The 17,616-nt window shown below is 52.4% G+C and overlaps 1 protein-coding gene across 1 annotated transcript; it reads right to left on the minus strand.

Moving 5' to 3' along the window:
- On the minus strand, positions 1-16,296 carry CTSD (cathepsin D). The gene is made up of 9 exons (XM_065065115.1): positions 16,052-16,296; positions 15,448-15,604; positions 13,026-13,149; positions 11,269-11,387; positions 7,187-7,386; positions 5,940-6,062; positions 4,604-4,748; positions 3,515-3,613; positions 1-2,835 (listed from the first exon to the last, which is right to left on the minus strand). The coding sequence occupies exons 1-9, from the start codon at positions 16,111-16,113 to the stop codon at positions 2,674-2,676; spliced, it is 1,191 nt and encodes a 396-aa protein (XP_064921187.1). The 5' UTR covers positions 16,114-16,296; the 3' UTR covers positions 1-2,673.
- Positions 16,297-17,616: the final 1,320 nt, after the last annotated feature.

Below are 17,616 nucleotides of genomic sequence, written 5' to 3' on the forward strand. Positions count from 1 at the left end.
TAATGGGGGAAAATACTGTATTTTCATTTCCATTTTCTGTGATGAGACAGTAATTCTGACAGCAAATTAGATTAAAACAAAAACAGTCACATTGTTAGAGCTTGGTTTAAAAATGCAAATAAAAGAACAATGGGAGGAGACCCATTCAGGGAAGACGAACCACTCCTCCATCCTATCCTAAGGTATGTCACTCAGGGCACCATTCTGGACCATGTTCTCTCCCCAGGCAGCAGTCTCCTGCCTGCCCAAGGACAGACACCAGCCCAGCCTTGGGTTACTGCAGAGGCTACAATGCAGATGGCATAAAGCATCGCATACCCAGAAGAACCACAGCCTGATGATTTTTTTTCCAGGGTTGCACTGCACATCCCCCTTAAATCTGATGCCAAAGACGTTTAAACCCCACCGCAAGCTCCATGTCAGGCTTCCCCCCCACATCATGTCTGATTAGCGGGTACCCACGTGGCTGTCACTGTCTCTCCAGGCTGGAGAAATCCTGCAGCTGGTAAACAACGTAGCAGGCCTTGGAGGATCTCAGGGCACTTAACTGATGCGAAACTGGGTCCCTCCAGAGAGGTGCTGAATATCTGCTGATTTTGGAGTATCTACTGATGATTTTGTTTTGGGGGTAACGTGCTACTGTTCTCTAGCCCGTCTGCAACAGATGTGCTTAAGCAACCAGATGCAGGGTTGCGGGTGAAGACTACAGCAGGCAGAAGCAAGCTTAGGGAGCAGCATTTGTCACATCCATGGTTGCAGGAGACAACACACAGATCAGAATTGTGTCCAGGCCTGTCCCCACGGCCCACACCAGAGCCCTCCAAAGCACATGGCATGGTTATAAAGCCAAACCTATCAGCTGCAGAGGGTAGAGACAGGGGACATCTGCAGGCTATGTGCTTGCTGTCCTCCAACAGCTCACCTCAGAACCTCTTCCCCACCCGTGCCTCTGATACCCGTGGAGAATTTAATATTGGGGATGATTTATATGTATTTCACTGGGCATAACCATCTATTCACCCACTGCTCATGGGGAACTTTCGAGGTCCCCCAGTACTGCTGTCAGGATTATCAGTGAATTTTGGGGAGCCAGGATTTTACCATCTGTTTTGTCTTGTCTAGGGTCATGGCTGGTACTGATTCAGTCCTCTTGCCACCCGCAGCTTTTCCCCTCACCTGCTGCCACTCCCTAACTTCAGGACCTGATCCAGTGCCCTGGGAAAGTGAAGAGAGTCTTTCATTCCCAGCACAGGCTGGGACTCTTGCCAGGCTCTCTTCTGCTTTCCAGTAGTGCTTAAAACTCACTTTATCGAGCTCCCAGCTCCACCAGTGTTTGCCCACTGACGCCAGCCCATTGAAGCAAGTGGCTCCATATGCACAGGGATCGGCTGTCCAGGAGAATCTGCGAGCACAGCTGCATCAGTTACAAGATCGTGCCTGACTCTGCAATACAGAGCTCTCACCAGTGTTAGTAAGGTGGAAAGCAGGTAAGGAGGGTGATACGGACATCTGGGTTTCAGGACAAGGCAGCAGAGAAAGTGAATGTATGTCCAGCAGCTGCCACAGCATCCTCCTGCCTGGGAGGCTTGCTGGCTCTGCCAGCTGTCTGTTGAGCTTTGGGCAGTTCAAAACACTGCAAATAATGTTTCCAAAAGATCTTACATGGCTGACAAACACCTATGGATTTTATCAGTGTGATTTCAACTTCTAGATCACTTAGTTGCTTTAGGAAACATTATTCTTGACTCACTGGCTGCAGATAGAGAGGGGAAGATCTGTGGTTTAAAGAACCCGAGAGAAGTTCACCAAACTCAAGAGAACCCGTGTCAAGTGACTTTGCTCAGCAGAAAGCTGGGCCTTCATGACTATGAATTCAAGTGACCTCTATTAAATGCTATCTTGACCCCCGCTACTCCCTGAGGAGTCCCACTGGCTGAAGCCCACTACAAATCCCTGCCTTCTTAGATCAGGCACATGATGTCTCCAGCTCTCTCACTGCTGCCATCAAAACACAAAACCACACCACGAATGCCCTTGGGCTCTGAAAAATCAACTCCTGGGCATGCTATCGTGATTCCCTATCACTCCAGCCTGGGATGCGCTCTCCTAGGACCAAACCAGCACAAAGCTATTGAGAAATGACCTAGTGATCACTGCCTCAGCTCACCACCGAGAGGTGATGGAGACGGACTCTCCCTCCATCCCACTCCCCCACTTCATCAGTGAAAAAGCAAGAAGTAAACCCCTTCCCCATCCCTCTCCCCCCACGCAGAAGCCCAAACCCAAGAGCAGCTGCACAGCCTCTCCACAGGAACAGAGGGGCCGGGCTCCAGCCAGCTGACCCTCTAGGAAAGAGACCAAGGCTGGGAGACATGAGAGGGCCTTGTTCAGCTCTGAGAATCATTCTTAAAAACAAATACTGGAAGACCTAGCAGTAAAGCAAGGGGCTACTCCAGCTGGCGTTGTCAACTAGAGACCTCCCAGCACCACTTACTCAACAGAGGGGAAAAAAAGCAGCTAGCAGGGCACTAATGACTATTTTCCATGTAATTTTAAATCTAGTTCCTTTTTTTTTTTTCCTTTCCACTCACTGGATTTCTAATCCTGGTAATCTTTCTCTACAGCTCCTGTGCATGTGTGTGTGTGTGAGGCAGATGCAGTGGGGTCAGGCGCTTAGACACATTTGGCAAAGCCAACAGAGTCATTATCACGGTCAAAGACGGTGTAGTAGGGACCGATGAAGACATCTCCCAGGATCCAGAGTGGGCCCCCAGGGGGTGGGACATCAAGGCCTGAAAAGCCACTCAGGCAGATGGTCTCTCCTTGTACAGAAACCTAGAGAGAAGAGTGAGAGCTTCAGTACAAGGATATCCTCCCCTTTCCTTAACCTCACAGGCTCAGCAATAACACCTGCCAACACCAGCTGTGCTTCAGCCTCACCCAGCCCGAGATCTACAGCTTGCAAAACTAACTCCCAACCCACCACTCCCACAGCTCCAAACCCAGCTTCCCCTCCCAGAGCCCTTAGGCAGCAAGCAAAGCATCCAGTAAAGCCACATGTGCCCATAAACCTCCCGACTCACACAACTCTGAATTAGAGCTGTTGTTGAGATTCTGCATAAGATGGTCCTTGCAAATTGACTCTGATAGCTTAAATGCCAACTGGTGGCCTCTGCTATGACAGGGCTGGCCTCATGGCACCAGAATCCCATAGAAAGGGGCAGAATGTTTGTACAAAGTCCTGCAACAGCCTGCCTGCTCCTTCTCTCCCATTCTGCTGTTCCTCATGAGCATCATGCAGGGGATCTCCTTCCTGCAGGACTGCAATGAGGTTCCTTGGGTCCATCAGCCAGTGCCACCACCCCCGCATCCCAGCATTTCAGATTTTTTCCCAAGTGCCAGCTCCAGCCTTGCTTTTGCTGCTCTGGATTTCACAGTTGAGGTTTGAGTGGAGAAGGCAAAAGTCAGGCCTTGGGGAGGAAGCGTAGGGTGGGTGAAAGCTGCCTAGACACACCTTGAAGACATACTGCTCTCCGGTGAGCTGGTAGGGCTTCCCTCCTAGCGTTAGAGTGATGACAGGCAGAGATGACACCTTATCGCAGGGAATCACATACTGAAACAGAAACAGTAAAGGTTTTAGACTTAGACAGCAGCTCCCATGCCCTCAGGAAAGAGCACTGTCTGCCCCGGGCACAACCACATCTTTGCTGTCATTCTTCCTAAGAACTGCTCATCTCGGGGTGCAAAAGAGGCTTGAGCAGGGGTAAGTGGGCTGCTACCTGCCCAGGGCTGCAAGCTGAGGGGCCACAGGGTTTTAGAGGTGAATCCAGCATCCATTGGCTGCATCCTTAGCTTTTGGATCTGCTGAGCCCCAGGGTACAGCACCAATGCAGTAAAGCTGTGGTCTTTCCTCTGCCACAGGAAGATACATGGCTCACTACAGCCTAGAGACACAGACAGACCCGCAGTGTGACAAAAAGGACCAAGCCAGTTTAATTAACACTGGTCAGTCTTGGGAAGGGTGGTGGGTCTAAGTCAGTTGTTGCTGCAGGCTGAGGTCTCCCCACATTGCTCCCTGCAAGTGCTCACAGCTCTGTGATTTGTGAGAGGTTTCAGAGCAGAGCATCCTTCCTAGAGGGTTCTTATAATCCCTGTTCCTCCACAATTTCAGGGAGGAGAGACGACCTTGTGAGATTAGCTAAGATGGTTAAACACTTGGCAGGGAAGGATTGTCATTTGCATTAAATACATTTGTACTAAAGTGCCTCTGGACTCACATTAATGTGAATCCTTGACCTCAGCTGCAACTTACACCCCCTCTCCTCCACCTCCCAGAGGTGGGTGGCAGACATGACCCAAAGTGCCCTGAAGTTCATGGGACTGTGCCCTCTACTGAGAGCACCAGCAAAGGGTTGAATGCTACCTGGGGTCAAACAACAGCAGGGTCCCTGCTATGCCAGGGGCCTTTCCAGGAGCAGGGGCTGAGAACGGAGATCAGAGGGAGCAGGAGACTGGGCTCTCTAGCAGCAACTGGGTGCAAAGCAAGGCATCAGCATGGATGCTGCAATAGCCATGGATTCCCACCTTCCCGGCCTGGCCTCACCTGGCCTTTGATGAGTGGTTTTGCACCGATGGCTGTCTGCAGCTCCTTTACTTCCTTAGTGGGACCAGTGATAAGTGAGGTCCCTGTGTCCACGATGGCCTCACAGCCCCCTTTGCACAGAGTCAGCCCATTGGCAACGTCCACCCTGGAGAGAGAGTCCAGACAGAAGACAACCCTTAGAGGCCTTCCAGCAAAGGCTGTGAGGAGCAGCAAGCACACAGTTGAAGGCAGCTGAGCCTGGGCAGTACGCAGACACGCAAGGGAGCACTGGAACAGACACCCAGGAAGGATAGGTACTCAGAAACCCTGATGCAGCACCGACTGAGAGAGCAGAGCCCCTGATTCCCCACAGGGCCCTGCCTGCCCCTGAGCAAGCAGGTGCCTTGGCGCGTTACTGCATTTCTGCAGGCAGCCCTGACTGCTGCTCGCGTACACTGCCTGATAAACACCATGACTAATGGGCACGTGAGCCAGATAAGTGTGATGCATTAGGGACTTGTAAGACCTGTGCCACTGTAAAAAGCAAAGGGTTAAAGAGGTGGTGTGATGGCTGAGGGGGTGAGAGGCAAGGGAGGGGTTTGTGTACATCCAAGAGGCAAGACAAGAGCTGCTCAGCTTCCTCACCCACATCGCATCTCACAGCAGTGCATACAGATAAGCTTTCCAGCCAAGGGTCTGCCATGCTTCGCCAATGCATCAGGGCTGGGGGAAGATTAAAACCCTGCACTGGGTGCGGGGGGGATGCCATCCCTGGGAAAAGGACACACTCTGATCGCAGGCCACTTTTAAGTTCCCATCACGTGGGAGAGCTCAGAATAGACCGCAGGGCTGGCGGGCCTGCAGCTCAGCCTGCTCTCCTCCCCTCTGCCTCCAACAATGTGCACTGATTGCTGTGCCGTGCCCTTCAGTCAAGGGCTGGCTTCCTGGGGCCTTATCCTGCTCCTCTGGAGCTGTGTGCAAGTGAGCCGTGGAACTCAGGTCTCACTGAGAGCTGAGCAAAGCTGGGGTTTAATGTGTGGGGCTTGCCTTGCCTGCAAGGAGGACGCGCTGGCTTTTTTCCATTCTTTGCAAGGGCACAGCAGGTATCTTCAGGCGCCAAACCATAAACTAGAGGAAAGGATTTTGTGGAATATCTCCTGTTGTTTTCTGCCTCTCCTCCCCTTCCAGCAACATATGATCCAAACTTAGGGTGTGATTTTAATCTGCCTTTTTTGTTGTGGATGTGTTGCAGGGATAAAGGATGGTTCCCTTTCCGGAAGAGTCTTAGCCCAACCACAGGCATGAGCTGTCTGCATGCATGTCCCTATGCATGTAGTTGGGTGGAGGGGGGACTTACGCATCCATGTGGACCTGCCAGTAGGCCTTGCGTGTGACATTGACCCAGCTGAAGTCACCACTGTAATACTTGGGGTCAGTCCCTCCCAGGAGCAGCTCACCGCCAGGCTGAGCAGAGGGGTCTCTGGAAAAAAAAAAAAAACAAAAACAAACCCATGAACATCAGAGGCAGGGCAAGAACAATCCCCTCCACGTGCCCCTAGAATACATGCTACGGTGCTTGAGGGTGAAGAATGGCATTAGCAGCATTGGAGACAGAAAAATTACATTGTGCTGTAATATGTCAAGATAAGGACAGTTACTGCAAGATAGGCTGTGGTGAGGAAATGTGAATATTTTGGCCCAGCTGAAGCATACTACAGCTTTTTGCTTCATGCTTTCACATGGACACCTGAAGAAACTCACTGTAGAGAAGGGAGACAGCAAAGGGGAACAAAGCACTGGTGTAGGGAACCTCCCAAATAATCAGTCTGTAACAAGCACCTGCACAGGGCTGGACATGGCTGGTGCAGCATTAGGTTACTGCACCAGCCAGCAGCCTCAGAGCTGAATCCTCAAGGTTACCGTGAGATAAAAAGCTCACTACTGAGCAGATGGGAAGAAATATGGTGATGGGGGAGGGCTGGCACTTGAGTGGCCAGCAGCAGTACTCTCTGCCCTCCCCATTCTTGGTGTGCTACTTTTAGGGCTAAAGTAGTTCAAAGTCCACCCTGTGGTGCCAGGAGGATGACAGGGTGTCCTGGGGGGAGCAGCTGTGGGTATGCAGGCACTGGGAGCTGTGCAGGAGGATTTCCTGAGTGGTGACGGCTGGTGGGGGGCATGGTTGCCTATGATGTGACATGATGGTGGCCACATTGCTCATGGATTTTTGGCAACAGACTGGGGCTGTGTTTACACCCCTAACAGGGACTGCACTAGCAACGTGCAATTTCATGATCACAACCCTGTATATTTTTGTTTCTCTTCACTCTGGAAACATCCTCTGTATCTTCAACAGTTGAGATATCTGGTAGCAGATCTACCCAGCTTTTTATCAGTAAAATGGCTGCATTTCTACTTCCCGTCTTAATTCGGAGCAGTAAACAGAAGGGATTTTGGCCTGACTGCTCCAGCAAGGAGACCTTGCTTAGACCTCCCCAACACTGCTGGCCAAGGCATAAACTGGCACATGGTAAGAGGTGCTAACAGGAGGCATAGAGAAACGCCCAGCTGGGCTTGCCAGAGGCGCCCCACCAAATCCAACACTACCTGTTCAGGTAGAAGGAGAAAATGTTTTTCTCAATCAGCTTCTGTTGCATGATGTTATCGAAGAAAGGGGTGACCTTGTCCACAGAGATCCTCGGGAATGCCATGCCCAGGATGCCGTCGAACTTGGCAGCGATGAACGTGATGCCTGGCTGCTTCAAGGCCTCCCCGAAAATTTGGTTCTTGATTTTCAAGTTACCAAGCTGAAGGGATATGGGGAGGGAAGGGAAAAGCAGGTTGTAAAGAAAACTGACTCAGGGGACCAGGGTAGAAATGGGATCGCACTGAACACAGGCAATAGCATGTCTCTCAATGCGCTGCCACGCTCCTGCCTGCTTTCACCCTTGCATTTGAAAGCAGCTGCAGAAACCAAATACCCTGGTGCCACTCTCTCTGGGAAGCGGGGCAGGGAGGAGGATTGGCAGGCCACTCTGACCACACAGTGCCACCTCCTCCTGTGGCAAAGCCCCACACACTCTTACAAGCAGCAGACTCCCTTTGCTCACCTCACTCAGCACTTTCAGCCTTTTGCTGGATCCCGGCACTGTACGTGCCATTTTGCAGTTGCTCCTCTTTGCACAGAGGGCCCTATATCACTTTGTCACCCGTATATTCACCGTATATTCCTTCCCCTATTCCCCTATTGCATACTTCACCCTTTTCTCCCAAACAGCTCTTCTGCTGCACCATTAATCCTCTTCCCCACCCTGGACAACTTCTAAAGTCATCTCTGTGTCCTGTGTCCTCAGGTACTGCTTCCATTCCCAGCTGGGAGCACAAATTCCTCTCACCTCTGCAAATAACCCCTGCAATCTCAACTACAAAAGAAACATCCCCAGGATATTGCTGCATCTCCCAGAAGACCCAGCCTGCAGAGACTTCCCATGGGAGGGCAGAAGACACAGCCAGGAAAGTGAGGTTGAGCCGGAAGCATGAAAATAGCCGAGTACTATGAATGCAAAGGTCACCTCTCTTGCCAGCCACAAGAAGAACTGGTGTTCCACACTGGTAAGCTGAAACGCCTCACAAGGGCAGATTGCTGGAAAGAAGGAGCTCACAGAAAGCAGGATAGCTCTGCTGACAGGAAGCAGGACATGTCTGCTGGCTCTAGCAGTTTGGGAGGTTTTCAAGCTTCTGGCTGATGATGGGCAATTTTAGCATCCATGCTAGGACAACTTCAGCCTCTCAGCCTGAAGCTAGCAGCCCTGTAGTGAACCAAGCTGGACTAAAAAGCTGCCCTCTCCTACCTGATGGCAGATAACGATCCCTGTAAATTACTAATATCCCTCCAGGGTTAGACAGCGCAAAGCTGGGATGGGCGGTGTTAGCTTTAATGGTATCAGAGGCTTGCGCTAGGAAAGGGCAATCGAGCCTTGCAAAAGCTAAAAGCCACAGGGCAGGATGTGGGGCGAAACAGCTCGCAGCAATGCATCCGCTTGCCGGCACCCAGCTATATGCCACAGGTTTATGAAAGCCGCTGCTCTGACACCCGGCACCGCTGGTCCTGCAGCAGCTCAAAGTTCAATAAGGCTTCCACTTAAAAATAAAATGCTAATAAAACTAATAAACTAATAAAACCGAGTGCAAGGTTTGTTTGAATATTGCTGTGGCTGCACATCCCAAGAGGGAGGCAGATATCTGCCCAGTGGTGGGGTCTCAGCAGACCCTGCCTGCGTTTGGTCATTAGCAGGACTGAAACCCAAGAGCATCTTTATCAGAGCACTGGCGCCAGGCGACAGATCCTTTGTCTCTGTCCCTTGGCTGGCTCCCACCCAGACACCAGCGACCAAAAATCATTACCAGTGGATGGCTGCGTGGTGGCCACCTTCCAGAACCTGCAGACAGGTGTCAGCACCCTGCAGCTCACCTGGTGTGCTAGCGGCCTCAGCTGAGCAGGCAAGTGCTGGATGGTGAAGGAAGACAGCCTTGCGAGAGGCATCATGCCACACAGCCAGCGATGCTTCCTCTGCTGTCCTTGAAGGACATCCCAAGGTCGAGCTGCGACATAGGGCTGACATGCTCAAGCAACAGAGAGCTGGCTGAAGCCAGTGCTCTTCAGAGAGAGAGCAGCACTGAGGTGTGCTATGCTACCTGGCATCATTTCTTCACAGGTGGAGAGAAGATGTTTGACTTGAGCTTGTCACCCTCTCCAAAAAAATTCTGGGCTGAAGAACTCTGGACTTCCTGCCAACCAGCATTTTTCGGTCAGATGTCAGCACTACCTACCATAGACTGCTTTGGCTGCTTCCAGCTTCTGGGATGGCTGAAGCTGAGAGGGTCACCCTGAAGGCTGTTTCAAGGTCTACATTTTCAGACTATACCCAACTGGGAGCTTGCATCAGAGGAAGCATCTTGGTGTCCAAGCTGAAAGTCCCCAACCCTCTGAGTTGCCCCCACTCCTGCATACCACAAGTGTGACACTGCTCAGGCTCCCCACAAGAGGTTTCTCTTGCTTCTGCCCAGACAGAAGCCAAATGCTACAAGCCATGCTGGCTGCCAAGTGTCATCCCCACTTCCCAAACAAGCTTAGGCACAAAATCCTTCCTCCGAGCCGCTGGAAACTGGAGAGCTAATTAGCAAGCAGGCATTAGGGTGATAATTACAAACCAGGAAAAAAAGAAAAAGCTGCAATTTTCCTTCTGACTCACTTCAGCCCCTGCATTAAGCTGGAAAATGCCTAAACCAGCCCACACTTTCACAGGACAATAAAGTTGACTGTTTGCCTCACTGCACCGCTCCATTACTGGGATGAACGCAGATGCCTCCACCTGCTCTGTCTGTATTTTGCAAACCTAATGTAAGAGAATTCATGCTACGTGCAGGGTGCCTTCACCTGGCGAGAGCTGTGGCAAGGCTCAGATGGGCAGCATTTTTTATGTTGGGGTGTTTCTAAACAAACTGAGGGATGCAGGAAATAAACGGCAGGAAATGAAACTGAAATGGTTCCAAAGGTCAGTGGGCTGCAGGAGGCAGAAAACAAAACCAGAGGTGCAAAGCTGCTGGCAGCCCCCTGTGGCTCCTCCCCCCACAGCCTTGTCTGCACTGATTTTCAGGGTTCACTGAGCCCATCAAAAGCCTTCTCCCTCAAAGACAGACCTGCACCCAGCCTGACCTGCTGTTGTCTTTGGATGTGGCACAGAAGTAACAGCTGGTGCTTCCAGGCTAGCCTGAAATTTTCCTGCTATAACGATAGGCTAAAGAATGTTCCTTGCATGAGCTACCCACTTTGGGTTCCTCTTGGATATTTTTCTTTTGATACTGATGAAACTGATAAGCCCATACTTCTCAGACGAACCTAATACTGAAAATCCCAAATCCTTAGATTTTTGTACTTATTCAAAACTTTTGCTTTGTCTCCCTGCTGTGAATGAAGCATATGCTCTTATCCCTGAAAAGAGACCAAGTAACCTGGGAGTGCATGCACTACTGATGTTCAGCAGCTGGCAAACTCTCATGAGCATCTCTACCTGGGAGGCAGTTGTAAAAGGTGTGTACCCTTCTCAGGGCAGAAAGCTCAGCCTTCACTTGCTGAAAAGGAAACAAAGGGAACCACCAGCAACCCAGATACCTCAGGCTGGGCCCTGAATGGTACTGGGGAACCCACCCCAGGTGTTACACAATCCTTGCAAACCTAAACACCATCCTTGACACCAGAACAGGATGGGGCTGCAAAGAGCCCATTCTGCTTGGTTTTTGGGCAACTGCCTGCATGAATGTCCACTTCCACATGAATATTGGCCAGGAACAAGCTGGGCACCACCAGCAGCCTGCAGTGGTGCTGACACACTCTTGGGCTTGGAAAGTTTAGGTTTCAGGGGAAAAGAATTGATGGGATGACCACAGACCGTGTTTGCAGGGCACCATGCATGCAGTCCCCGCTCCTAGCCTGCTGATTAATACCCTCCCCCTTCTCTGCCTGCCTTGGTCATCACCACCTTGTTTCAAAGCACTTGGAAACGTGGTGCTGAAGCATACTCAACAGGAGCAGGACACTCAAGAAACGATACTCATTGAAATCAAACAGCTTTGAGCACTCTGCTGAAAGCAGGTGGGGGCAGCCCATGACAAGGACAGTTGCTACTCACTGTGACAGTGTCCTGGCTGAGGTATCCGGAAAGGCTCCCCGTCCCATAGTGGATGGCGAAGTCAGTGCCGTTCTCCACGTAGGTGCTGGATTTGGAGGAATCGTACTTGTGGTGCAGCACTGTGGCCAGGGAAGGGGACACAGGGAGACATACAACATCAGTGCTCCTTCAAACATAGGGCTCTCTGATAACCTAACCCCACAACACCCAGCTCCTCTGGACACACAGACACTCAACAATGCAAAGGTGGGCCTGAAGCTGGCATTTGCCAAGCCTGAAATGCTTAGGTAAGCATTTCCAATGTCTGGGGGATTAGGTGGGCAGATCCAATTTGGCTCTTAAATCAGATTTGGTCATCAGGTATTAAGAGCCAGAGGCTACACTGCTGGTGTGTCAGGGTGCATTAGACAGCAGAGTGAAACAATCCCCCTGTACCATGGAGAACCACAGTGGCTCTAAATACAGCCTGTTCTGGGCATTAACATTTTCACTTTATGGATAACACTAGGTGAAAATGTTTTTATACTTTTTTTTATTGTGCAGAGAGAGGTCAAAATATTCTTTCATTTGCAGAGGAGAAAGGCTTTCCCCTAGTCCAACCTGCTTTTCTCCTTGGAAGGGTTGGGAACTGTAAGATATCCCTGGTTTCATGGTTGGGCAGATTCCTCCTCTGCAGATTCCTCCTGAGTCACGAGTTGGGCAGCGGCACACTGCGAGCCCAGCCAGCTCAGCTCTGTAGCTGCTCGCTAAGCGGAGCAGACAGTGGCAGAGGACAAACCAGCTGAGCCCTACAGAAACCAACATGCCATACGGGGACTTCCCCGGCAGGGCTGTCTGGATCCCAGCCTGGCAGGAGGTTAGACTCATTGCATACTTGTAAAACAAGCCCTTTGGTCCCAGCACGTCCTACACCACTGCCTTGAGAAACCAGCTCCCTACTGCAGATCAAGAACCCCAAAGACAGACCAGATCTGGACCTCACCACCCTACCAGTGTCCTAAATTTCATTTCACATGTACAAAAATGTTTGTCTCCCCTCTGGGTACTACAGGGCCATACAAAAAGTCCAAATTTCCTCCCTGTCCCCAGTGAGCACTGTGGTCTACCTTTCATGGCTGCGTTTGTTGGCTCCACAGGCTTCTCTATTCTGCTTAGGCAGCACAGCTTCTGGTTTTAAAATGGCATTTTGCCACAGCTGGACTTGACACCTTTAGCTGTAGACATTTGTTGCATAGGAATGTCACAGAACAAAAAAAAAAAAAAACTTGTAGTCCCTAAGACATTCTCTCATCTCATCGTGCCTACCTGGCTCTTGATAATTATAAATCCATAAACATGCAGGCACATGTTCCATGCAGCAATAAACCAGAAACTAGGACAGTTTTTATCAGATCTGGCAAGAAGCTGATTTTTTTTTTCCACCAGCATTTCGCAATGGGGCAACAGCAGTGTCAGTCTATAATTTGGGGAGAAACATCATAACCTGTGATGCTGCTCCCCAGCTGCAGGGCCAAGGCAGCTGGGGAGGGATTGAAGCCATATATGGGTAACACAGAGGGACAAAAACCAGAAGGGAGTAATGAAGGATGGATGCAGGGGATTGAGACCCTATTTCCAGCTCTGACTCTACAGAGCCCATCAGCCTCTGGAAAGACCTCTCATGCTGATGCCTCAGTTTCTCCCCTTGCAATGCCAGGATCTGCATTTTATGGTGAAGGATAAGCTGTTGAGCCATGGCTGGCACCAGTGACACTTACAGCAGGCAATGTCCAGCAGGTGACAGTGCACAGATGGCACCCAGAGGTTGGAGGAGCCGGTGTCAAAGACCACAGTGAACTTCTGAGGGGGAGTCCCAATGCCAATCTCACCGTAGTACTGGGCCTGCAGAGCAGGAAAAGGAAGCTATGATCAGAGGCAGCCAGGTAAACGCAGGGATTAAAGACCAAAAAAAAAAATCTCTTAGGATTGAGAAAGGAACCAGCTTCTTAACTAGACACTGCTCTCCTCCTGTTTTTGGCAGTGATGGGCTCCCAGCATTTGTCCTCCGGAAGGGAGGCTCCCTTTCAGTGTTCACATCTCATTACAGAATGCGTGAAAAGGATAAATTGGTGGAAATGGGATGGTTGCTTGCAGGGGAGGACTTCTGGCATGGGGCAATGTGACAGAAGAGAAGGGGGAAGGTCTACAGGCCAGCATGCAGATCACTACAGGCATGAGAAAAAAGATGGGACAAAGCCAAGCAAAACACCTGCGTTACTGAAAAGCTGAAACTGGCTGGGAAGCTGTTTTGCTGGTGAGTTTGCAGAGGAGCTGTGGGTTGCAGTGAGCAGCAGCTCTGCCCACTGTAGTTGGAGGTACAGCTGTGGGGGCTCCCAGTGCAGGCTGGCAAGTCCCTGGGGTGGGGAGGAATAAAATGCTCAGTTGTGGGCACCAGAAGACTTCGGAGAAGCTGAAGGGAGAAAAGGGCACTAGCAGCACCATCAGAGAGGGATTTATGGCTATGAGGTGACATAAGTCCCTGTAGCACAGCTATCTGATGGATATCGCCATGACCTGCGAGTGCATTTCTGCTGAGACTGGAAGAAACCTAGGTGCCTGAGATGTTAGGAGGGCATCCCTCTATCCGAAAGGGAGAGACCAAATAGGGAATGCTTGGCAGGTATCAGACAGACCCTTTTTTCCCCAGCCCTCAAAAAGGGGCAGAGAGCCATGTCATGCTTGGCAAGCAGCTGGATCAAGGTCTGGAGAACAGACTGCTACCAAGGGAACTCAACCTTTCCAAACCCCTTGTGTACCTAATTAAAGGGAGGGGGTGGGAGGGTGGGGAAGAAAACAGGATTATCAAAGCTGCTCACCTCCTGTGCACTTAGTTTGCAGGGATTGCACACTGAGTAATTAATAATCCATCACAATTAGCCATAATGGGGAAACAGCACTTGCTTCCAGTGATTCTGAAATTACTGCTGGGGTTTGAAAATTAACCCCTGGTATAAGGGACCCGTACATCAAACACACAGACGCAGGAGGGGTCCCAAGGGCTGGTGGAGACCATACAGAGCAGTCTAGGGGAGACTATGCCTTTCATCCCAACAGCTCCTCCAGTAGCAAGAGCTTTTTCAGCTAAGCTGGGAGGGACCCAACAGTCCATTATCTCCCAGCACAGGTTGGGCTGGTCTACTTGTGACAAGGGAGCAGAGTCCTTCCCTAAGTGGTGGTCCAAGCTGTGGCTGTAAGAGACAATGCCGTGGTGCAACCACTAGTGCTCTGGCTTTCAACACCACCATTAAAACACCAGTGGCCCTTCCCAGCACAGTCCTGGCAGGACAGTGTGGGCTGGGTGACAAGAGCCCCTGGGGAAAAGGAATAGGGGGGGAAGATCCTGAATTAACACATCAGCTTCATTCTGCTGGCCAATGCTCACACCCCCCAAGAGCCACAAGGGTACCCAGCAGGGAACCCAGAAATAGGAAACCCTGCGTGTGTTTGGCAGCTAGGCAAGGGCAAAACTCATGTCCTTTATCTGGCTTCTCCTTTTATCGCTGCTTCTACCGTGAAGGTCCCTAAGCTACCAAGAAGGTAGAGGTACAGAGTAGCTTTTCCAAAGGCCACACAGAAGATGAATGATAGCAAGAGGAAGGGTTCAGCATACCCACTCCCAGAGCAAACTGGTGTGCAGTCTGAGCCCTCTCCACCTGCCCCATGCTTGGGTCTTTTATGCCCCAGTGCCCCACAGAGCAAAGTACGATTTTTATGCCTCTGTCTTCAGAAAGTGGAGCCCAAGCATGTCAGAGATGCTAAAAAGGGCTCCAAGCAAAAGGGCTCCTATTTACGATTGTTAATTAGTGACAGGGGAAAGGAAACAGGTCAGAGAAGCTGCAAAGCTCTTGCCTGGGTGGCAGTGGGCTGTTTATTATTATAATTATATTACTAGTAGTAGCATTTTTAGTCTAGCAATGATGGGAAGCAACTTTCAGCAACGACCCACCAACACACGGGGTGCATAAATCTCTCCTGCGGGATCAACATCTCTCCCTCCTTCACCTTCCCAGCTGTGGTGGGACAGTGATGCTGCTATGTCCCCCTACCAGCCCAGGACAGGTACCCTCAGAAGTGATGACCACTCTGTCAGCATTGCACTGGGGTTTGCCACAGTGGGGGAAACGGTCAGCAGCTACTCACATCCATGTAATTCTTCAGGATCTCCGGGGTCGGCTCCCCCACATCAGCAAAGCCTAGCTTGAACTTGAGGAGCTGGGTCATGGCATTCATGTCTGGGATCTCGCTGCCCACCTCACTCAGGACCCGCCGCATGGAGGGGAACTTGGTCAGGGGGATCCTGCAGGGGAAAGGCAAACACGCACCTGTTAAGGAGGGAGTGTGGGGAGGTCTCTCCGGGGAGAGGGATCGCACAGCTCCGCTGAAACCAGGGGACCCACCAGCATAGGGTGGACGAGGTTTGGGCTCCCACCAGCACCCTGTGCCAGACCCCCGTGCTGTGCCAAGCACCTCTCCCAAAGCAGACGATACAGGCTGAGGGCAGGTGGCCGCCAAAGGTCACCGGGAAAGCCAGGGAGAGACCACCCGCCATGGGCAGGGCCCGAGTCCCCACCTGAGTCCCCGCTGCCTTAACGGGAGGCGAGGAGAGGACGCGGCCCCTGGAAGGGGGTGGCCGCGAGAGGTGTCTGGAGGCCACCATCGCACCAGCACCTTGGGGCGCATGTCTCCCAAACCCCTACCCCACCCGGGGGGCTCAACCAGACCCCGGGGGCGTCCCAGGGCTCACCTGATGAGGGCCGCGCAGGGCCCTACCAAGGCGAGCAGCAGGAGCAGGCCGCGGGGGCCCATGGCGGCAACGGCGGTGCTGGCTGCGGGTGACGAGCCCAGAAGATCCCGCCGCTGCGAGGCCGCGACAGCGCCGGGTCCCGCCCGCCCTGTTTTTGTAGGCGCGGCCACCCCGCTGCAGCGCCCCGAGTCAGCTGACGGCCCGAACCGCCACCGGCCGCGTCACGTGGGGTGCGAGCTGGGGGTACCGCCCCCCGGCCCCCGGCCCGACCCCCGGCGGCCCGGGCAGTGACTCAGCCTCCGGGAAAGGGGAATAAACACCACTAAAGAGATCACGAGGCGGCCGGGCGGCCCCGCGTGCCTGCTTTCCTTGCGTCTTTGACTTCCGTTTTGCTGGTTTTGTTCTTTCCAGGTTTTGTGGCTTTTCTCTGCAGCCTCGGCGCGGGGGCTGCAGCCCCCAGCCAGCAGCGCCCCCCGGCCTGGCAGGGCACGGGCTCAGCCTGCCAGAAGCCCGTGGCTGCTCACAGACCTCGGCCATCCACCCACTGTCACCCGTGGGGTTTAGTTTTGCAGCCAGGCCCACGGGGATGTCTGCACCCCCTGACCAATGGGGCTGTGGCAGCCTGCCAGCCCCATGCTTCTTTCCCAGGACACCCCTGGTTTGGGGGGAGCCATCCTTCTGGGCTGGGGTTTTGGGGGGATGCAGGCATATTCTGGATGATGGCTTGTTTGGGGTGCAACAGGGGGGTTGGCAAGCCAGGTTTGCCGCACCCCCACCCCCATTGAAATGGCACCATGGCAGTACCAGGCCACTTATGGCCATCGAGGATAATGCTGGTGTCAGGTACAGTCTAGGGACCACTGGCCATCAGCAGACCCTGAGGCCTCCCCACTGCAGGATGCAGGGCTGAGCATCGGGGAACATTCTTTGCCACCCCTGGGGTGTCAGGGCAGGGCTCAGAGGTGCCACCCCACCAGCCTGGGAGGCAGTGGACGGAGCTAATCTCTGCCTCATTCGCCCCCACTGAGCTCTTACAGCCACGAGACCAGCTGGAAAAAAAAAAAAATCGGATTTACAGACACTTCCCTTCCAAATCCTGAGGGTCAGGGCTGTTTGTTTTCTGTTCCTGCTTGTGCTCAGCCTTGGGGACAGGAAAGCAGTGGCCAATGGGATGAGCTGGGCACTGCTGGGTGGGGGACCCCTGGCTGTGTGGTAGGGTCCCTGTCACTTGTCCACCTCCTTTGTGCTCATGCAACTTCTGGAAAATCGCTGGGTCATTTCACTGGCACTGAGCTCGCATCCACCTACTCCCCGCTCTCCCTCCACAAGCCTCTTCCATCCTCCCACAGCCTCACACAGCACTCCACGGGTCTGTACCCACCACCCCCGATTGCTGTCTGTGTGGAGTGTTTTTAGGAGCTACTTCTGCTGTGGGCTGTGTCTTGTCCCACTAGGCGTCCAAATGGTCAAGCCTCGGTTAAGCTGGGGGTATCGGGAAACCTGCCACCTTCTCATGGGACACGGCACCCACAGAGCGGTGGCCAGAGGCGTTGGCTGAGCCCGCT

This window comes from Columba livia, chromosome 5, assembly GCF_036013475.1.
Source record: "Columba livia isolate bColLiv1 breed racing homer chromosome 5, bColLiv1.pat.W.v2, whole genome shotgun sequence".
NCBI lineage: Eukaryota > Metazoa > Chordata > Aves > Columbiformes > Columbidae > Columba > Columba livia.

Bases quoted from the DNA above. Each gene is read 5' to 3' on its own strand.
- CTSD (XM_065065115.1), bottom strand. From the start codon at position 16,113: ATGGGCCCCCGCGGCCTGCTCCTGCTGCTCGCCTTGGTAGGGCCCTGC. The intron at 15,605-16,051 runs GTGAGCCCTGGG...TTTCCCCTGCAG, and splicing joins CCCTGCGCGGCCCTCATCAG to GATCCCCCTGACCAAGTTCC. The intron at 2,836-3,514 runs GTGTGTCTAGGC...TCTTCTCTCTAG, and splicing joins GAGAGCAGTATGTCTTCAAG to GTTTCTGTACAAGGAGAGAC.